At 51.2% G+C, this 22,286-nt stretch overlaps 2 protein-coding genes and 1 pseudogene across 2 annotated transcripts in view; all 3 read right to left on the reverse strand.

Moving 5' to 3' along the window:
* EIF3L (eukaryotic translation initiation factor 3 subunit L) overlaps nucleotides 1-22,286 on the reverse strand; it is a 115,474-nt gene that overhangs the window by 80,635 nt on the left and 12,553 nt on the right. The window lies entirely within an intron of this gene.
* Nucleotides 40-2,333, reverse strand: H1-0 (H1.0 linker histone). Its single transcript, XM_012741925.2, has one exon. The coding sequence runs from the start codon at nucleotides 2,266-2,268 to the stop codon at nucleotides 1,348-1,350; it is 921 nt and encodes a 306-aa protein (XP_012597379.2). The 5' UTR covers nucleotides 2,269-2,333; the 3' UTR covers nucleotides 40-1,347.
* Nucleotides 7,884-8,320, reverse strand: LOC105858513 (oligosaccharyltransferase complex subunit OSTC-like; annotated as a pseudogene).

Consider the following 22,286-nt stretch of genomic DNA (forward strand, 5'->3'; position numbering starts at 1 on the left):
CTGCGGTCTTAAAAGTAAGGAAAAAATACACCAGTCAGGTTTTTTTCCTTTTCCAATTTTATTTTTTTAAAATTACAAAGACAGCAAATTTTTCCCGGCACAAATAACACTTGTTTAAAAAAAAGAAAAAGGGGGTGGGGACGCGCAAGTGCGCGATTTTCATATGTAATTAAAATTAAGAGAAAGACAACTGTACAGGTTTTTTCTCCCAGCTCCCGGGTGTGAAACGTAAGTACTAATCCTAGATATGTGTGTATATGTGTGTGTGTGTATATATACACATGCACACAGATCTAGCTCTGTAAAGCTACTTAGCAAATTCAAAATTGACTGCAGTATGTCTTACTGTCCACTCCCCGCCCACTCCCCTCCCCAACTACAACTACTTATAAAAGACACTCATAAGTAAAAAGGGGTCAGGAGGTTAAGTGGCTGTTGGTGGGACTGGAGCCTCACCAGACCAAGCAAAGCCACCGCTTGTACAGAAGCAAAAAACCAAAGGAAAATAAAGTCTTCCTGGGACGCAATCCACCAACTGCGTGGAAAAACCCAAGTTTCAACAGGGCACACTGAGGCACTTGGCTGACACTCCCCACCCTTCCCCCAAAGTTTCCACTCCCGGTTAATAAGAGACTTAGCTGAAGCCATAAAGAGTCCCCCAATGGCTAAGTCCTAGCTGACTGGGCGAAGCTACAGCTTCTCCAACCAGCTGTCACTTTGCCTCCCCCGCCCCCAACCCCTTCCCCAAGACAACAGAGAGGCCACAAGGGCAGACTAACAGGTGAGAAGGAAACTGGGTTTGGACCCCCTGTGCTCACCAGTGGGAGATGGAAGTCAGCCCCAAGACGTTTTTTCCACCTCCTTCCTTTGCCGGCTAGCTGCTGCCACCTCTCTCCTCTCCGCCAAAGGTTCTGAAACCCACAAGGGATGCCCAACTTGAAGCTTGCTGGCCTTAAAGATACTCCTACTAACTTCACAATTCCTGGGCTCACTCTCATCTCGCCAGAACAAACTGCTTTGCTTGTTCTCTCCTCCCCCATCTTCGTAGAAAACAAACCATCTAACGAAACACACAAACCCACCAAAATCCCTAACCCGTAAGTAGATTAATAACAAAACAAAATATAAGTACATTCTCATCATTACAGAGGTGAGATTGTTGCTGTCCTTGCACAACTGGTTAAGGAAAAACGAATTATTCTGTAATTTCTGAGGAATCCAAATTCTGTCTCTTTTTTAAGTCAGAATAAAAGGGGGCAAAGGGATGCAGATGAGAATCAAGAGAGAAAAAGGAAAAAAGTATTTACAGAAAATAGGAAGGAGTGTCCACAAGAAAAGGCTTCATTGTCACTTCTTGCCTGCCCTCTTGGCACTGGATTTTGCTTTGGGCTTCACCGATTTGGCCTTCTTGGGCTTGGATACCTTGACTGGCTTGGCTTTGACAGTCTTGGGTTTTTTGGTTTTCCTGGGCGTGGCAGCCGGCTTCTTCTTGGCCTTCTTGACTGGGGTGGGTTTGGGTTTCTTGCTTGGGGCTTTGGAGGCTGCAGCCTTCTTGGGCTTGGCTGCCTTCTTTGGAGTGGCCACCTTCTTGACTTCCTTCTTGGTTTTCTTGATGGCCACTGACTTCTTGGGCTCATCGCTCTTGGCCAGCCGAAAGGACCCCGAGGCACCTACCCCTTTGGTCTGCTTGAGGACACCAGTGGTGACCAGACGCTTGATGGACAACTTGATCTGCGAGTCGGCGTTCTCACCCACCTTGTAGTGGCTCTTGATATACTTCTGGATGGACTGGCGGGAGGACCCAGCACGGTTCTTCTCCGCCTGGATGGCAGCCACGATCATGTCTGAATATTTGGGGTGGTCTGTGGACTTCTTGGAGGCCTTGGCCCTTTTAGGCTTGGCCGCAGGAGTGGACGTGGAGTTCTCGGTCATGGTAGTCTGCCGGGTCTGGTTGTTGAAAACGCTTTCCAAAGGGCCAGCCCTCGTCGGAGGCTGAGCGAAGCCTGCCTGAGGACCTGCTCTTGGGCCCCTGACTACCGAGCCAGTCCGGAGTCCGACTCCCGGGATGCGGGCGAGGAGGAATCGCTCTTTCTCCTCCCCGGCTCGGGTGGCGGGAGGGCTTGCTGGACCGGCTCTGCGTGACCCAACCCCGCCGGTATGTCGTTCGGTCTCAGCGCCTGGCTCTGCCTTTGCCTCCGCTTCTGCTTCTGCCTCCGCCTCCTCTGCCTCCTTTTTCCCAGCTCCGCGTCTGGCGCTCGGGCGGCGCATCCGGGTATTTAGCGGCGGCGGGCGGACCGCGGTGAGGACAGGGCTGCTGGCTGCCTGCTCCCGGCCCAGAATGGCGCCGCGCCGCCGCCATCTGTGTTTCTTCCGCCTAGCAAATCCGACCTTTCCCCCCGATCCCAGCCTTCTTGCTCCCTGCCGCCGCCCGGGGCCGCTACCTGGTTCCCTGGGCTTCCTTGCTGGGCGGCCCGCCGACCCGGCAGCCGCTCCCCGCGCCCGCCACGCGCCCCAAACGGCGCCGAGGACCACTGGTGTGCTGGCACATTTCCCCTTTGCGGGGGTCTGGCTCTGCGGGGCTGGGGAACCCCGCTGAGGGAAACCCCCCGTAGCAAAGCTCTCTCCTGGGGCTATCGCTTACCCCACTCCCGGCCCGCTGCGGGGCCCCCCAGCCCAGTGGAGCAGCCGGAAAGTGACCCCAACTAACACACACTGCCTGGAGCTGGGCGACTCCCAGCCGGGCCCAGCCGGGACAGGGGGGAGGGGTCGCTCCCCCGGGGTCTAGTCACCTCTCGGGAGTCACCCTGCCACCAGCCCCCCCACGCCCCTACCCCTCCCTTGTCCATGGGGCCCCCATGGAAACATTCCCTGGAGGAGTTGGAAGGGCACTTTCAAACTTTGTCCCTTCCCCCTCCTCTATCTTCTCTCCCCCAGCACGGCCCCCGGGACCTCTGCATTGAGGTTCCCTCCTGAGACCAAACCCCCAGTGTTGCCTGGCCCCCCTGAGAGATGAGAAGGGGCCTCCCGCGTGGCGTCCTCTCCTCAAAGACCCCCATATCTCCCATATATCCTAGCTGGAAATTCATATATATATCTCCCTCAGCCTGGGAGTTTTGCGGTGTCAGAGGCAGAGCTCACTGCCCCCCACACCTGAGGCACACTCTGGGGGTGTAGTCCCCCTTCCAAGGCTCCTTGAAGGCAGTGTGTGTGGTGGGGGGGGGCAGTTCACAATGGAAGGGCTGTCCCAAAGCCTCTAACCAGGGACCGTCCTGGGGGCCCCTAGGATTAGAGTCCCTGAGTGCTTTGGGGACTTGGGAAAGCGAGGCGCTGAGGGAGAGGTCGAGGAGGGGGTTCATGTGCCTTAGGTTGTGCAGAATGTGCAGTTATTCAAGGAGCCATGGCAGGGACCACCGCCACTTTTCTCGGTAGATGCAAGGTCTTTGTTAAAATATATACATCTTTTCCAGTACAGCTCAGCAGGTATAGACGAGGCGTACATGGGGCGCCACTGTCTGTAGGTAATCCTGGGGCTGTGATGGACTTTCGGGGTCCAGAGGTCAGCGAAAGGGATCCCAGAGACCCTAGGACCCCTTGTCTGTAGCCAAGGTCCCGCTTGGTAGCGGCCCTGGGCTGAGATTCTGGGATGCTTGCTCCCTGTGCCCCCTCCCACAACAACCCCCCTTTTATTCCCTAAGCAAAGGGGCCCGTCACTCTTAATACCGTGGGAGTGGGGGGTTGTGGGTCAAAATGATGAACGCATCTCGGGTATGGTCTGAGAGCTGTTACAGACACGGTGGCCTGCTAGGGGTGGGGGAGGGGAAGAGGTTCAAGGGTTTAGCTGGGGGGACAGGATCCTAGCGGGGATGGGGGAGGGGTGGGGCTCCTACTGGACCTGGGAGTCTCTGACGCCAGGGCAAATTAATGCACCCCCCCCCACACACACACCAAGGGATGGATTAATCCAAATGACTGGAGGAGGAAGGGGGAAGGGAAGCTCAAGACTTGGTGTCAGATGCCTTCTCCTCAGGGCTTATCTCTGTGCACAGGCGGGGAAGGGAAGGCCAGGTTAGTTCACAAGGTCAAGGTTCTTATTTTGATGATGTCAAGTACCCGGAAATTTCCTGGCTTGAAAACACAACATTCTGGTGGGTTTGTTTGGTTTATTTTCAAAGACAATTCTCCTGGTTCCCAATAAGATCTGGATGGAGAAATATGCACCCAAATAGCCACCCCCATATCCAAGATGTTGTTCCACCCTGCGCTCCCAGAGACATGTCAACGTGTCACCCCCACCGTCACCCCCGTCTGTGCCGTGTCTTAGAATAAGGACTGGATGAATCCAGTGACCGATGATGAATGATTCTATTCGAACAGCGCATCACAGTTTGCAAAGTGATCTCCACCGGTTTCTAGATCCTTTGCGTCTCCTGCCTGTGATCACTGTCCCCATCACCCCCATTTTATCATGGAGGCCACAGGATTTGGAAGGATGGATGGGGGAGCACGGCGAGGCTCAGCCCCTAGCGACCGGGGGCCTTCATTCGCAGCTCTCACATTCCTTATGCCTGCGCATCCCAGCGACCTGTAAATTCCTTCCCGGAACTGAAGCCCGAACGGGGGGGAGGGGTCGCCTCGGGTCGCGGGGTCTTCCAGCCGGCGGGCGCCCCTTCTCCTTCCTGGCGGCGAGATTCACCGCCCCTTCCTCTGTTCGGGGAATTGGGGGGGAAGGGAGGGGGTTCCCGGGGCTTGGGCGCTGAGTTCCGGGCCGCAGGGGGCAAGACGAGGAAAGGCCGTCTCCAGATTGGCTTGGCCTCGGCTCGCCCCGCGGACACTGCAGGGCCTGGGGCGCCTTTTGACTCCGGCCCGCCCAGCACAGAACGGTTTCCCAGCGGGCAGACCGCGGAACTCCCCCCATCCCGCCCCCTTTAACGCGAGGCCCTTAAAAACCCGGGAGCCGCGGGCCGCGGGCAACTGCTCCTGGGAAATGTAGTCCCCAGCCCCGAGCCCCGCGCTGCGCCCCCAGCCCGCGCCCCTCGGGAGCCTCGCCGGCGCCGCGCCACCCTGGGCGTGGGGTGGGCTTCGGACAGCCGTGCGGAGGGCTCAGGCCTCCCCGCTGTCGATCGATCGTAGGTCTCAGTTTTTAACCTGTCAAAAAGAGGCCTCTACCTCTGGGGTTAGTGTGAGGGTGAAACGAACTCTTGCGTGGAAAAGTAGAAATCGCATTAGAATGCCAGGAGTCATGTCCTTACCAGTGGGTGTGTATGTGTGTGTGTGTGTGTGTGTGTGTGTGTGTGCGAGTGTGAGTGAGCATTACTGAGCCCTTGACTCATGACATCTCCCTGTTACAGACAGGAGGCTCCCTGGACACTTAATGACTCACCCAGGACTGACAGGCTCACTAGCCAACGTCCTGTCCACTGCACCATGGTGGTCTTGTTGTGAGACCTTGGCAAGACATCCGCTCACTCTGGGCTTTGGAGCCATAACACATTCTTTAAGATGCGCCAGACACTGCTATAGGCACTGGGATGTGGCCATCAACAAGGACACAAGCGGTCCCTGCCCTTGTGGAGCTGGCATTCTAGTGAAGAAGACAGATATACAATAGATGACATAAAGAAGTAAATGACACAGTATGTTGGATGGCCATCATTGCAAAGAAACGCTTGCAGTGGGGCTGGGGTGGAGGTGGAGGGGGATGGAGGCAGTGTTCAGTGGAGGTGCTTGGCAATTTTAAATAGGGTGGGCAGAGAAGCCTCAAGAAGGTGACATTTAAGCAAAGCTTTGAAGGAGGTGAGGGGGGGGATTCTTAGAGGAAAAATCTTCCAAGCAGAGGGAATAGCCTGTGCAAAGGCCCTGTGGCAGGAGTGTGCAGAGTGGCCAAATCAAGGAAGACAGTGGAAGGAGATGTGCACCTCATGTACTGTTTTTTGTTTTTTGGGTTTTTTTTGAGACAGCGTCTCACTTTGTTGCCCAGGCTAGAGTGAGTGCCATGGCGTCAGCCTAGCTCACAGCAACCTCAAACTCCTGGCTCAAGCAATTCTGCTGCCTCAGCCTCCCGAGTAACTGGGACTACAGGCATGCGCCACCATGCCCGGCTCGTTTTTTCTATATATATTAGTTGGCCAATGAATTTCTTTCTATTTATAGTAGAGACGGGGTCTTGCTCTTGCTCAGGCTGGTTTTGAACTCCTGACCTTGAGCAATCTGCCCGCCTCGGCCTCCCAGAGTGCTAGGATTACAGGCGTGAGCCACCGCGCCTGGCCTCATGTACTGTTTTGTGGGCCATTGTAGGGACTTTGGGCTTTTACTCTGAGTGAGATGTGAGCCCTTGGAGAGTTTAGAACAGAGGAGGGATGTGATCGGACCCACAGTCAACAGTCAACTCTGGCTGCTGTATGGAGAAGAGGCTGCAAACCGGGTGAGGGGGCATTGCATCATCAATGCCATTGCAATGGGTGAGGCCATTGCATCATCAGGTGAGAGGCACTGGTGGTGTGGCCCAGCTGGCTGCAGTGGAGATGATCAAAGGGAGTGAAGCCAACAAAAGAGAATGGAGACGGGGCCTGGGGACACCAACGTGACACAGTGGGAGTGAGGTGGAGGCACCAGCAAAGGAGACCAAGAAGGAGCAACCAGTGAGGAGGAAAAGGCCAACTGTATCCAATGCCACCAGCCAGGGCAGCAAGGACCATGGTCCATCCCTGTGGAGCAGTAGTGGTTGTCCTCATCTGGAAAATGAAGATGTTTGACCAGAGGACCTCCCAGAGCCCTTATAGCTCTCCAGAACTTGCAAGCAGGGCTCTTGGGGGCACAGGTTCAGCCTCCAGATTTTCTTTCTCTTTTTTATTATAAAAATTATTTCTGCTGCTTTCATACATCTTATTGTTCAAGCAACAGTCTTGCACACATCTGTGAAACAACGTACCATCACGCTGTGTTCAGAGCTAAGCGCCATAGGTAAGACTGACCAGCTGTCTGAGTTCTCGGCTCATGGCCTCTTGCTTCTTGATTTTACATTCATTTCTGAAAACCTCCCAAAGTGTTAAGGGAGTTGTAGAAATAATAATTTTATTTAGTATTATAGTTGTAGATATGGAGTATCTTTTAAGAAATGAAAAATTAAGAAGAAAACGCCACTTAACATCGTTGGTATCTCAGTATAGGTCTGTAGGAAAAAATACTGTGATAAACTTGTGTCGATACCAACAAGAAATTCTAGTCCAGGCTTGAGTATACTTTACTAGGTATTTCTTCTACTGCTGCTCTTCATTCTTTTCCATGTTTCATTAGAGGATTGATACAGCCTTTAAAACTTCATTAATAGGAGCAAATCCAGTATCCATTGATTTCTTTTTTCTTTTTTTTTTTTTTTTTTTGAGACAGAGTCTCACTTGTTGCCCAGGCTTAGTGAGTGCCGTGGCGTCAGCCTAGCTCACAGCAACCTCAAACTCCTGGGCTCAAGTAATCCTTCTGCCTCAGCCTCCCGAGTAGCTGGGACTACAGGCATGCGCCACCATGCCCGGCTAATTTTTTTTAGATATATTAGTTGGCCAATGAATTTCTTTCTATTTATAGTAGAGACGGGGTCTCGCTCTTGCTCAGGCTGGTTTCGAACTCCTGACCTTGAGCAATCCGCCCGCCTCAGCCTCCCAGAGTGCTAGGATTACAGGCGTGAGCCACCGCCCCCGGCTATATATATATTTTTTAGTTGTCCAATTAATGTCTTTCTATTTTTAGTAGAGACGGGGTCTCATTCTTGCTCAGGCTGGTTTTGAACTCTTGACCTTGAGCAATCCTCCCACCTCAGCCTCCCAGAGTGCTAGGATTACAGGAGTGAGCCACCGCACCTAGCCTCCATTGATTTCTTCTCAAAAGGCAGCCTAACCCATTGGATAGCCAGGCAGTTTCATTTTCATGGATACTCTAGCCATGAAAAAACTGAGTAGCACACAGACAAATCCAAAGAATACAAGTAGATATGTATTGAGTTTTGGGAATATTTGGTGCATTGGATCGGTCCAGGATTATGAACCTAAACCTCCCATTGTAAACAGTGAGCTGATGCAAGTCCTCCATAATACAGTACCCATTTACTCAGAAGGCCAAGAAAGCTGCGGGCCTCTGATGCCCGTGTTCATCAGTCATAGAGCCAACACTCGGAGGTTCCACAGTAACATCCCAAATTATTCTTCCCGTGATGAGGAAGTAAGTCACCACTACCAGAGCGTACACCGTCACGGCTGACGGGCGGTTTCTTCAGCTTCAGGCTGGGACATTCAAGCATTAAGAATGGGACTCAGTACAAAGTCTCCATGTTGGTGGCATCAGGCCCAGCTGTGGGCCAGCCTCCAGCTTTTCAACGTCTCTCCTTTAGAGACAAGAGGCAGCAAAAACCTTGGCATGGGGCTGGCTGGGTGAAGGAAGGCTTCCCAGAAGGGGGCCAGGAGCTGGGCTTTGAAGGCCGAGTAGAATTCCACAGGGAATGGTGGGGGTGGTGGTCCAGCCAGACGGAACAGCCTGAGCAAAGGCATGGCTGTGGGAAGGTGGGTGACCTCGCTGGCAGTAGTGAGGTGACTGAAGGGGCCGAGGTCAGGGTCATGCAGGAGACCTGGTGGGGAGGGAGCCGGGCCTGGCAAGTGGGCCAAGGGGCACTGGTTTGTGCAGAGGCAGGAATGCTCCTGACACGGTGGGCTTGGCATTTCGGAAGGGTCTCTGCTGCGGGCGGGATGGTGGCTGTGAGAGGGCGAGCCCAGTGCAGAGGTGCAGCCAGCTGTGGGTGGAGAGGAGGGACTGGGTTTCAGAGACGCTGAAGAGGTCGAATGGAAGTCTTGAAGAGAAGGGCGAGGGAGCGAAACCTCACACACTTGGACTCCCAGGTGTCCACAGGGTGTCAGGATGTGGCAGGGGAAGGAGAGGGGGCAACTCTGTCCATATTGGGTTTGCAGAGTGGGGAGAGGGCTCTGGGGGGAGGCGTCCATCCAGGCAGCAGCTGAGGAAGCAGCGAATTGGAAAGGTCTTTAATAACGAGTTGTCCCTCCTTGGACAGAATCCCAGGGGAGAGTGGGAAGGGACTGTGGACACAGCCCCCAGGATCCCTGCATTTCAGGATCAGGCAGGAGCTTACAAGAAAAGAAAAGAAGAGCGGAAAGGGAAAGGGAGAGGAGGGAGAGGGAGCGGAGGGAGAGGGAAAGGAGGGAGAAGGGGAGGAGGAGGGGAAGAAAGGGAGAAAATAGGAAAAGAAAGACAGAAACCGAGAGGAGGTGCTCAGAGAGCCAGAGCACTGCGATTATCCCGCCATCTGGAAATCCTAGGCGAGCTAGCCTAGCCCCTGGTCCCCTCTGCCCTGAGGCCCTGTGAATGTCCCTGCCTCTGTCCTACTACTTCAGCCAGAGCTCTTTGCCTTGCAGTGTAGTTCAGTGATCTCAACTGGGAGCAATTTTGCACCCCCAGGGGACATTGACAATACCCAGAAACATTTTTGATTGTCACCACTGGGAGATGCTACTGGCATCTAGTGGGTAGAGGCCTGAGATGCTGCTTAACGTCCTACAGGGCAGGCGCCAGACAGCACCCCAACGGTTATGTGACCAAAAATGGCCACAATGTTGGGGTTGGGAAACCAAGAAACATGTAAAGAAAACGTGTGGAGTCCGGGTTCCCTAGGGTTGGGGCATCCTGCCTCATGCCCTCTGCCGGTCCTGTGCCAGGCATGGGGGCTTTCACGTCAAAGATGCTCAGAGACTAGTAGCTGAGGCAATTCGAGCTTGGCTGAGTCCTGCTGGTATGGCCAGCTCATGCCAAGCACAGGCCTAATTTAAGACTCGTGAAATCTTCCCAGCAGTGCTGAGGCTGGACACTTATTATTCCCAATATACAGGTGGGGAAACTGAACCAGAGAGTGAAGTAACTTGCCCAAAGCCACACAGCTCGTAAGGGGCAGAGCTGGGTTTCAGACTAAGGCATGTCTGGCGACAAAGTCTAGTAACCACTTTGCTTGCTGCTGCTTTGTGAAGAACAACAGCAGAAGGAAACCAGCAATGGATAAGTGTTAGGTAGCTGCTCAGACCGGTGGCTCAGGGGACAGTGGCCCTTTAACATCCTCTGTGACTATCCTTCCTTCTCTTGGAAATGCTTGGAGTTAATAAATGATCACCATTGTTCTTAAGTGAGGGACCCCTCACTTAATTTTACTGAATAAACAAATGAATCTGCGTGTCCCTTTCTGGCAAAGTATTACCATGGGCATGGGGGAGGGAGGAGGGAAACGTCTGCAGATTTTTCTTCCTGGTGAGAGATCCTTCTTTGTTTAAGATGATGCTCGCTGCTTTCCAAGATTCTTTCGTTTTCATTTTTTAAATTGTTGTAAAAACTCACATAAATTTTATCTTAATTATTTAAAAAATTGATACATAATAGATGTGCATGTTTCCAGGGTATGTGTGATATTTTGATACACTCATATAATGTGTAATGATCAAATTAGGGTAACTGGGATACCCATCACCCTAAACATTCACCTTTTCTTTATGCTGGGAATGTTGGAACTATTCTTTTCTAGCTATTTTGAAGTATACAATAGGTTGTTGTTAACTGTAGTAACCCTACTGATCTACCCAACACTAGGTCTGATTTTGTCTATCAAATCATACATTCATAGCCGTTAATCAACTCCTCTCCATCCTCCCCACCCCTTGTGCTTCCTGGCCTCGGGTAACCGCCAGTCTACTCTCTTATCTTCATAGAGACACTGTTTAGCTCCCACATATGAGTGACAACATGTGATGTTTGTCTTTCTTTTTTATTTTTGTAACCCAAGATCATAGCAGCTTTAACGATATTTATGTTTCTGTGCCTGGCTTATTTCGTGTGACATAGTGACGTCCAGTTTCATCCATGTTGCTGCAAATGATGGGATTTCGTTCTTCGCGGCATAAATGCACCACGTTTCCTTTACGCATTCGTCCATTGACAGGCACTTGGTTGATTCCAAATTTTGGCAATTGTGAGCAGTAACATGTAGTAACTCATGTAGTAACATGAGCATGCAGATACCACTTCAGTGTGTTGACTTCCTTGCATTTGGATATATGCCCAGGAGTGGGATTCATCTTAACCATTTTTAAGCATACAGCTTAGCAGTGTTAAGTACATTCACATTGTTGTGCAGCCAGAACTCTTTTCAATTTTTTTTTTTTGAGACAGGGTCTTACTCTATTTCCCTGGGCTAAAGTGCAGTGGTGTCATCACAGCTCACTGCAACCTCACACTCCTGGGCTCAAGAGATCCTCCTGCCTCAGCCTCCCGAGTAGCTGGGACTACAGGTACGCACCACCATGCCTGGGTAATTTTTCTATTTTTTTTTGTAGAGACAGGGTCTCACTTTTTTTTTTTGAGACAGAGTCTCGCTTTGTTGCCCAGGCTAGAGTGAGTGCCGTGGCGTCAGCCTAGCTCACAGCAACCTCAAACTCCTGGGCTCGAGTGATCCTTCTGCCTCAGCCTCCCGGGTAGCTGGGACTACAGGCATGCGCCACCATGCCCAGCTAATTTTTTATATATATATCAGTTGGCCAATTAATTTGTTTCTATTTATAGTAGAGATGGGGTCTCGCTCTTGCTCAGGCTGGTTTTGAACTCCTGACCTTGAGCAATCCGCCCGCCTCGGCCTCCCAAGAGCTAGGATTACAGGCGTGAGCCACAGCGCCCGGCCTAGGGTCTCACTTTTTTTTCTTTGAGACAGAGTCTCACTCTGTTGCCTGGGCTAGAGTACTGTGGTGTCAGCCTAGCTCACAGCAACCTCAAACTCCTGGGCTCAAGCAATCCTTCTGCCTCAGCCTCCTGAGTTGCTGGGCCTACAGGCGCACACCACCATGCCTGGCTAATTTTTCCTATATATTTTTTAGTTGTTCTGCTATTTCTTTCTATATTTAGTAAAGACGGGGTCTCGCTCTTGCTCAGGCTGGTCTTGAACTCCTGACCTCAAGCAATCTCAGACAAGAAGGCTCTCAGACAAAGAGGAATCACAGAACTGAGTTGAGAGGAGGGGGCCCAGCACTTGGGGCATGGCAGCCCTCCTCCTGAGAGGGGGGCCATTCATCGCTGGTCCCCTTCTGCCTCCTCCCCCACCTCCATCTTTGGGCCTTGTTTCCTTTGCCTCATGGGGCTTGGTCTCCAGTGGGGGAGACGGGCACTGCTACCATTGTAAGATGTGATTGTGACAAACACTAAGGAGGAAGAGAACAAGGAGCTACGAGAGGGGGTGGCAGGTGGCTCATGTAGGTCAGGTGCCAGGCCATGTGGCTGGAGAGGGGACATGGAAGGGAGCCGTGAGAGCACACGGGCCTTTAAGCCACACCATAAGGGGTTTGGATTTTTTTCTAAGTGAGTGAGAAGTCAATGGAGGATTTTACACTTAAAATCTTAAACTTCATAAAATAATTAATTTGATTATTTTAAAGTAAAATGTGAAGTTACATATGACTTACATCATTCATAGAAGAGAGTATACAACATATGTACAATGCTAAAGCTAATATGGAAATAAATGATTGTGTTCCTATCACTCAAGTTAATGTAAGAAACACCCAGTATCTCAGGAGCCCCTTCCCACTTGCCCCTACTGCACCTCCTCAGCTACCCCTCAATGGGTAATAGTCCCTTTGCTCTTCTTTACAGTGTTGACATATATACACTTATCCCCACACAATATGTTGTTGTTTATTGTTTAGTTTTGGCTGGTTTTGGACCACATACAAATGCAGTCATACCGTGGGTATTTTTGAGTGTGCGTGGCTTGCTTCTTTCATTCAAAAAAAAAATGTGTGTGTGTGTGTGTGTGTGTGTGTGTGTGTGTGTGTGTGTATATTTGAATAGAGGGTCTCATTCTGTCACCCAGGCTGGAGTGCAGTGGCACAATCATAGCTCACTGCAACCTCAGACTCCTGGGCTCCAGCGATCCTCCTGCCTCAGCCTCTGGAGTAGCTGGGACTACAGGCACATGGCACCACGCCTGACTTCAATACTGTATTTTTAAGAGTCATCCACACTGTCGCAAGTAGTTGTGGTTCATTCATTTTTGCTGCTATGGCCAGAGCACACATTGGTTTTGTAGGACCCAAAATTTATACAATTTTGTGATCCTTTTAAAAAAATACAAAATTATAATACAGCATTAGGTAAACAGTGAATTTATATTTAGAATGAGAGACCTCACAACAAATTATAGATCTTTTTAAAAGTTGAAAAATATCACGAGTGACACAAAATCCAGAAATCTAACGTTTGTATTAATGAACTCTCTGACCCACATTGCTAGTGTTCCTCTCAGGGGCTTGCATGGGGCTTGGGCCAGGGAGCGACCCCAAGGCTTCATTCAGCGTGGACAGCTTCGCGGCGAATGTGTCCCGGAATGCAGTGTGTTTTGTTGTAGGAAGATGACACAGTTTCTCTCCATTCTTGCTGTGGTAGAAGGGCCCCCAAAGATGTCCCCGTCCTGATCCCTGGAACCTGCTGTGAGGTGGCAGGGGGAACGAGGGCTGCAGATGGAAGCAAGGCTGCTCGTCAGCCGACCTCGAGATGGGAGAGTATCCTGTGGCCTTGGGTGATCACAAGGATCCTTAAATGGGGCAGAGGGTGCAGAAGGGTCAGAACCAGGGAGGTGGCTTCAAGAGAAAGACCTGCCGACTACTGCTGACTTTTAAGATGGAAGGACCCCATGAGCCAGGGAATGTGGGCAGCTTCTGGAAGCTGGAAAAGGGAAAAGACGGATTCTCTCCCAGGGCCTCCAGAAGGAACGCAAACCGGGGACTCCTTGCTCTCAGTCTAGTGAAACCCACTGTGGACTCTGACCCCCAGGTCTGTAAGGTAATCAATGCCGGCTGTTTGCAGCCTCCGATTTGGGGGTAGTTGGTTGCAGCAGCAGCAGGAAACGAATCCACTGCTATTGTGGGTACTTGGGTCATGAACAGTTTCTTGCTCTCCATGCAATGTTGCCCTCCATGTTTCTCCCATCAGCCTCTTTGGTACCGCCTGGCACCACTCCGGTTCGGTCCTCGACTACCAACCAGGGCAGCCCCTGCCGGTTTTGCCTTCTGCTCTTCCCTAGTCTGCTGTCTGGGTGGTGGTGGCCGGGGCAGGGCACTTTGGAGAGCAGTTAAAAAGGAGAGATTGGTTAAAAAAGGAGAGATTGGTTAAAAAACAACCAAATTTCGACTGCAAACGTACGGTGCAAAGGGGAAGGAGCTGTAAGAATACCCACTTCAGCTTTACCAGGAGTGCCAACTGCTCTCCAAAGTGCCCTGCCCCGGCCACCACCACCCAGACAGCAGACTAGGGAAGAGCAGAAGGCAAAACCGGCAGGGGCTGCCCCGGTTGGTAGTCGAGGACCGAACTGGAGTGGTGCCAGGCGGTACCAAAGAGGCTGATGGGAGAAACATGGAGGGCAAGCCTGCAGGACCGGTTGGCTGTAGGGGGTGAGGGAGCAACCGGACAGACTCCTGGATCTCTGGGACAGAAGCCAAGATGGGTCATCCAGAGATGGTGACAACGACCCTGTTCTGACACCAGGACCCTTTCTTTGGCTCACCTCCTCCTTTCCTGCCCTAACCAGTGGCTCTCTGGGCCCTCCTCATTCTTCGCAGCCTTGTCCCCTGGGGCTGACCTCTTACCCACTGCTCCCAAGTTAGGACAACAATCGCAATCCTGTGTGGGTTGGGAGTCAAAGGGACAGAAAGGCAAACACACGCTTCCAGACAAAGAAGTAAAAATGCGGCTGATAGTTAAACTTTAACTGATCTAACTGAACTGAACCCTAGCTAATTTCCAAGTTTTTTGTTTGTTTGTTTTTTGTTTTTTTTTTTTTTTTGGACAGAGTCTCACTCTGTTGCCGGGGCTAGAGTGCTGTGGCGTCAGCCTAGCTCACAGCAACCTCAAACTCCTGGGCTCAAGCGATCCTCCTGTCTCAGCCTCCCGAGTAGCTGGGACTACAGGCATGTGCCACCATGCCCGGCTAATTTTTTCTATATATTTTTAGTTGGCCAATTAATTTCTTTTTATCTTTAGTAGAGACGGGTTCTTGTTCTTGCTCAGGCTGGTTTTGAACTCCTGACCTTAAGCAATCCTCCCGCCTCAGCCTCCCAGAGTATTAGGATTACAGGCGTGAGCCACCGCGCCTGGCCTAATGTCCCAGATTCAAGGCAGCAGAAGACATCGCCAAGGCAAAGACTGAGGTTTTGACCCTACAGGGATAGTTTAATCTCCTGCATGGACACCGTCCTTTGGAAGGCCTCTCGGCTCTCGAACAGAGAGGAGGCGGTGTGTGCACACGTGAAAATTGTCTATGGTATTTTAACTGAGAAAGGAAGATAAGAAAAATGTGCATGGGAGCCAAGTGTGGTGGTGTGTGTTTATAGTCCCAGCTACTTGGTAGGCTGAGGCAGGAGGATCACTTGAGCCCAGGAATTCAAGACCAGCCTGGGCAATATAGTAAGACACTGTCTCTAAAAAAATAAAATAAAATAAAGCAAAAATATAGTTCACATTTATTGAGTACTATGTGCCCAGCACCATGCTAAGTGATCTATCAGTAGGTACTAATGCATTTAATTTTTTGCTATTATTATCACTTACTTCGACTGATGGGGAAGAAATTTACCTAAAGCAGTCTAACTCCGTGCTCTTAACCAACTCTCAGAACTGCCTCTTTCTTAATTTGAGGAGGAGGTGGGCAAATTTGTGTCCAGCTTGGGCAGCCCCAGGAAGAATGAGACTGGGCCCCAGTCTCCCTCCCTTGAGAGGCTCAGTGGGTGGGATTAGCTGCCCTCTGACCCATCAGGACGGTCCTGACCAAGGTCAGCTGGCAGAGAGGACCCCTGTGCCTCAAAGGAGGTAACCCACTCCATGGGAAGGGGGCTGTGGACAGGTGACCCAAGCTCAGTGCCAGCGGCCAGGCATTGGCGAGGGACGCAGATGCCATGCATGGTTTGGGCTGGGAGCCCTGCTGGACCCACCCTCTTTGGCACTATTCCCACTTCAGGGTCAAGGGCTGGGCTCTCGGAGTGGACTGAGATGGCTGAAACCTTGGGGCCCACGTGTCGCAGCACCTGGCCTTGGAAAGTAGGACTGGCTTCCTTTGGACTAAGTGAGCCCCTGGGATTCTTAGACTATTCTGGAAGAGACCTCAAGAGGGAGATGCTGTGCTTCTTAGCAATAGATGCAGGAGGGTGCAGGAGAGATTGGTTAAAAAACAACCAAATAAGAGTGACGGGGTCATTCTCCAAGCTGGTCAAGTGTGTGTGTGTGTGTGTACATTTCACATTATTAGTGAATATTTTCTCTGAGAAGTGGAGCTGGATGATAGTGGGCTTATTTTGTACACTTCTATTTTATTTTATTTTATTTTATTTTATTTTATTTTATTTTATTTTATATTTTTGAGACAGTTTCACTTTTGTTGCCCGGGCTACAGTGCCGTGGCATCAGCTTAGCTCACAGCAACCTCAAACTCCTGGGCTCAAGCGATCCTCCTGCCTCAGCCTCCTGAGTAGCTGGGACTACAGGAATGCACCACCATGCCTGGCTTATATATATATATATATTTTGTTGGCCAATTAATTCCTTTCTATTTGTAATAGAGATGGGGTCTCACTCAGGCTAGTTTTGAACTCCTGACCTAGAGTAATCCACCTGCCTCAGCCTCCCAGAGTGCTAGGATTACAGGCGTGAGCCACCGCGACCAGCCTATTGTTTTAATTTAATAAATGATAAGCACATATTACTTTTGCATTAATGAAAGAAATTTCATAATGTTGGAAACATACATAAGATGAAAAGGCAAAATATAATCTAGGAAACATCTTCAGAATAAATATGATGAATGTAAAATATTCTTAGCATATAGAATGCTGTAACAAATCCTTAAAAGAAAAATGGTGATTGCCTAATAGGAGAAAGTTCATGAAAAGATCATCTATAGACAAGTAAATACCAATTGCTCGTTTGATCTCAGTCAGCAAAGGTGCGCAGCTTTAAACAACAGCAATGTCATACTTTTCACCATTCATATTCACTAAGATTTTTTTTTGAGACAGAGTCTCGCTTTGTTGCCCAGGCTAGAGTGAGTGCCGTGGCATCAACCTAGCTCACAGCAACCTCAAACTCCTGGGCTCAAGCGATCCTGCTGCCTCAGCGTTCCGAGTAGCTGGGACTACAGGCATGCGCCACCATGCCCGGCTAAGTTTTTCTATATATTTTTAGTTGGCCAATTAATTTCTTTCTATTTATAGTAGAGACGGGGTCTCACTCTTGCTCAGGCTGGTTTTGAACTCCTGACCTCCAGCTATCCGCCCGCCTCAGCCTCCCAGAGTGCTAGGGTTACAGGCGTGAGCCACTGCGCCCGGCCTAAGATTTTTAAAAATGATAATAGTGCCAACGAGAGTGTCTTGAGACAAGTACCCCCGCACCCTGCCCATGGGAGTGACCACAGATCAACGTACTTGGATAACAGTTTGCCACTAGGAATCACAAGCCTGAAATTCAAACTCAGCCTGAAATCTAACCACGAGAAAACAACTGGACAAACCCAGACGTAGGGACATTTTGCAAGATGATTGGCTTGGACCCTCCAAAACATGTGAAAGTCATGAAAAACTACAAAAGGCAGGGGGATTGATTCCAGGTAAAAGGAGACAAAACAGACCTGCCAACTAAATGCAATACGTGGCTGGGCGCGGTGGCTCACGCCTGTAATCCTAGCACTCTGGGAGGGTGAGGTGGGCGGATTGCTCGAGGTCAGGAGTTCGAAACCAGCCTGAGCAAGTGCAAGACCCCGTCTCTACTATAAATAGAAAGAAATTAATTGGCCAACTAATATGTATATAGACAAAATTAGCTGGGCATGGTGGCTCATGCCTGTAGTCCCAGCTACTTGGGAGGCTGAGGCAGGAGGATCGCTTGAGCCCAGGAGTTTGAGGTTGCTGTGAGTTAGGCTGACGCCACGGCACTCACTCTAGCCTGGGCAACAAAGTGAGACTCTGTCTCAAAAAAAAAAACAATAAAAAATAAATGCAGTACGTGATCTTTGATTGGCTCTTTGATTTAAAAAATAAAAAAGCTCTACAAGGACATTATTGAAACCATTGAGGAAATTTGAATGTGGCTTGCACAGCAGATAACAGAGTGTCTAGGTCCCCTTTCCTGAGTGTGCTCACTGGATTATGGTCACGTGGGCGAATGTCCTTTCACTTGCGAGATGTACACTAAAGCTGTAGTCCCCAATCCCTTGGCCGAGGACTGGTACCAGTCTGTGGCCTGTTAGGGACTGGGTTGCGGAGCTCTGCTGCACCCCCGGCCTGCTCCCTCATTTTCCGTGGAAAAATCGTCCTCTGTGAAACTTAGGAACCAGGGGTGGGCGGGCCGCACGGCAGGAGGTGAGTGGTGAGTGAGTGAGTGAGTGTGGCTGAGCTCCACCTCCCCCGGCCCTGGTCTGTGGGAAAATTGTCCTTCATGAGACTGGTCCCCAGTGCCAGAGAGGCTGGGGACCGCCGCTTTAGCCGGTCCCTTCCGCTCAACCCCTCATCCCACATCAGGCAGGATAAGGCCAAACCCAGACCTCCATGCCAGCGCCGGGCACGCACACCTGGGCTGTGGCAGGAGGCAGGGTCCTGGTCCCAGCTGCGCCTGTGATCTTGCCTGACCCCTTGCCCTGCTCTGGGCCTGTTCCCTCTCTGGGTGCCTGTCCATGCTCCCCAACACTCTCTGTGTCTTTTCCAGCCACGGGCAGGCGTGTGGATGGGCCACCACAGCCAGGGAGGTCACAGAAGCCCCAGGAGGTGGGGGTCTCCCAGGAGAGTCCCCAGAGTGCCCCACCCCAAACCCGAGGCCCTGCCCCCGCCCCTCAGGGGAGGCCCTCCTGCTGAGTGCCCAGGGAAGCCCGGGACACATGGTGGGGGGCTGTTTGTTTTTTGGAAAAACCAGTAACACCCAATGTCAGCACTAGCTGTTTTCCTGACTTTAGCACATGTGCTCTGCTATCGAATCAGTCATCTGAGCTTGACCTTGGGCCCCTCGTGTGAGCAGGAGCCTCCTGGAGGAGGAGATAAGGAGGGGTCCCTGGCGGGGGACTCAGGCACCTAGCAACCACACGCAACACAGAGCAAAACCAGAAGCTCCAGGGAAAGATGGTGAGGTACACAGGTCGCGGTCCCTTCCCTCTGAGCGACCTAAGCCAGCTGCCCCTAAGGCTCTGATCTCCTCCAGACAGTCCAGGTCCTGGCCCAAGGGGAGGAGCTGTCGCTTTCCCAGGGCCCAGTTTTTGGGAATGAAGGACAAAGACTGAAAGAATCGAAGAATTCAGAATAACAGAATTACAGAAGCTGAGAAATCTGTTGTCACTTATGTTAGAATTCTGAAATATAAAATATTAGAGCCCACAATCTCTTGTAGTCGGAAAGTGGCCAGGCAGATGGGCAAACACGGTTTCTACTGCATGTACCGCACTGTCACATACACTGACTGGTGCCAGACTGGTACCGGGGCCAAAGAGACCTAGAGCAGAGGCTGGGATGTCCACGCATGGCCCGACTGCTTGCTGGCCAGGGCCACACCCAGCTGGGGCCCAAACACAGCAGGCATCGGTCCCTGCAGGTGTTCCAACACTCTTTGGGGTTGGCTGGGTGGACAGCCGTGCGCGGCTTGCGGGGAGGAGTGGGATTCTTTGGAGACGTTGAGGGCCCTTCCCCTGCGGGCACTGAAGGTGTTAAACACAGCGTAGGAGGCAACGTGGGGTGGAGGGAGAAGCACCCAACCTGCTGTGTGTGGCCCGGGGTAGTTTGCTCACCACCCTCTCTGGGCCCGTGTGGTCTCTCCTGTACACTGACGTCCCTTAGAAGTCCACAGAGTCTAGCACAGTGGTGACCTAAGGCCTCAAGGTGCATGTTATCTGGGTTCAAATCCCAAATACCAGTCAGAAGTACAAAGCTCTTGGCAAGTCAGCCCTTCTGTGCCTCAGTTTCCTCCCCTGGGCATTATAGTGATTGGGGATAATAATGGCACTTGCCTGATGGAGTTTTCATGGGCACTGAATGTATGTGTCTGTGTGTAAATGTGTGTGATCTGTGTGTAATACCTGACATGTGTCACTGTCTAGCTCATTACTCCCGACACAGAGTAAGTGCAGACTAAGTGTCGGCTGTCATCGTCATTGGTATTTCAGACACCTGGACAGAAACAGCGTGTTTACCCACCACGAGGCAGCAGAGAACCATGGCCATGTCAATGTCATTACTGTTGCCTGAGATTTATGTGGATTTATTGATGATTCTTTTTTCTCATCTGTTTTTTCCTGTTTTCAACGACAAACGTAGCTGTCACTTATACGATGAATAACAATCTTTTTGCACTGAAAGGGGGCATAACAGAGGTGGCAAACCGGATGGTTCCTGCTGTATTCGGAGAACCCAGGTCCCTTCATGGCTGAACCCGGGCCCAGCACGAGTCCCTCGAGTGTGGCTGGACCGGGTGGCTGTGTCCCCCTCCCCCTAAGGGGGCAGTTTCCTGAGGTCCCCACCTGTGTCCAGCATTGCTCTAAGTGCCTGGAGCTCATGACACCGTGGCACCTTCACGACCTGCTCAAAGGCAGAGATTTTATAGGTGAGGAAGCTGGGGCTTGGGGAAGTTAAGTGACGTGCCCAAGGTCACACAGGTGAAGGGTGTTGGAACCAGAATCTGAACGTGCTGGACGCTGAAGGGCACGTTCCTGACCAGTAGGCAGTGCTGTCCCGCTGCTCTGGGCTGCAGCTAAAAGAAGTTACTGCCAGCCCCTCTCTGGACGGGCTGTGCAGTGCGGGGCGCGACTGGAGTCCTTCTTTCCTCCGTACAGCGTATGTGTGTCCCCTGCCCGACAAAGAACCCCTGAGACAGTCTCTAAATCTTAGGCCGTTGAGTTCAGCAAATATTTATAATGATGTAGCCAATATCTGTGTACTCCTTGGCATGGTGACACAGCCTCTGGTGCTTGGCTTGGGTACACGGCCACCCAAGCAGAGACTGCCTTTCCCAACCTCTTTTGCAACTAGGAGTGGCCATATGACTATGTTCTGGCCAAAAGGATATAAATTGAAGCGTTGTACTATAGCTTCTTGGCATAGGTCCTTTGCCCCGTCTCTTTCATTTTATATCTCCTTCCTGCTGTCTGGGATGCAGATGTGATAACTGGAACTAGAACAGCCATCTTGGACGATGAGGTATATTTGTGAATGGAGGTTGTGCACCATGAAGTTCAGGTCCTAGATCTAAAGCTATAAGGAATCTGGATCCTAGACACCGGCTCAGCCTCAGCTCTTCCCCTTCACACCTTTCTGGGTAATATAAATAAACATCTTTCTTATTTAAGCTACTGTTACTGTCACAGCCAAACAAATCCTAACTAATTCTCTCAGTGATGACTGAACCTGGGCTGGGTCCTGGAAAGACAAATCATTAGCCAGGCGTGGTGGCGCATACCTGTAGTTCCAGTTGCTCATGAGACTGAGGCGGAAGGACCACTTGAGCCCAGGAGTCCCAGGCTGCATCGCACACTATCGTCACGCCACTGCACCCCAGCATGGGCAACAGAGTGAGATCTTGCCTCTAAAAATTAAAACACAAAAAGATAAATCGGACATGAGCCCTATCTTCATGAAACTCACAGCCCTGAGGGGAGACAAAGATGAAACAGATAATCTCAAGACAAGTCTATTTTTGATGTCATACAATAGGCATCCGTCTGTTCACACAGTCAGCCAACTCTGTCTGGGAACTGGGCCTCCTACTCCACGCCAGCTGCCGTATTGGCTGCAGGGACGCTGGTGTGGCTGGCCTTCAAGTCGCTCCCAGGCTAAGAACACACACCCATGATCCCGAAGCCTTCTCTCCATCCAGAGCAGCCGGCCTCTGACCCACAGGTCCCAGGACGTGGTTCCTAGTCGCCTACCAGTCTGGCTCTGCTCTGCGGGCAGTCTGGGGCACAGGGGACTGGCCTCGTTCAGATCAGGACACCATTTCCGGTGACCTCCTCGCTGCCCCGTGTGGACATTCAGTTTGGGAGGAGAGTGCAGAGGTGGGTGGGCATGTGGATGGGGTGCATGTGTGTGTTGGCACATACATGTGCCTGAGTACATATATGTATAAATGTGGGTGTTGCAGTGTGTACGCATGTCTTGTGCACACATAAATGTACATACATGCATCTAAATGTGCACAGATATGTGAGTGGGTGCACATAGGCTTTGTGTGTGTATGTGTGTGTATAT

Source organism: Microcebus murinus, chromosome 10 (assembly GCF_040939455.1).
Source record: "Microcebus murinus isolate Inina chromosome 10, M.murinus_Inina_mat1.0, whole genome shotgun sequence".
NCBI lineage: Eukaryota > Metazoa > Chordata > Mammalia > Primates > Cheirogaleidae > Microcebus > Microcebus murinus.

Excerpts from the sequence above, each read along its gene's own strand:
- H1-0 (XM_012741925.2), bottom strand. The coding sequence starts at position 2,268 with ATGCGCCGCCCGAGCGCCAGACGCGGAGCTGGGAAAAAGGAGGCAGAG.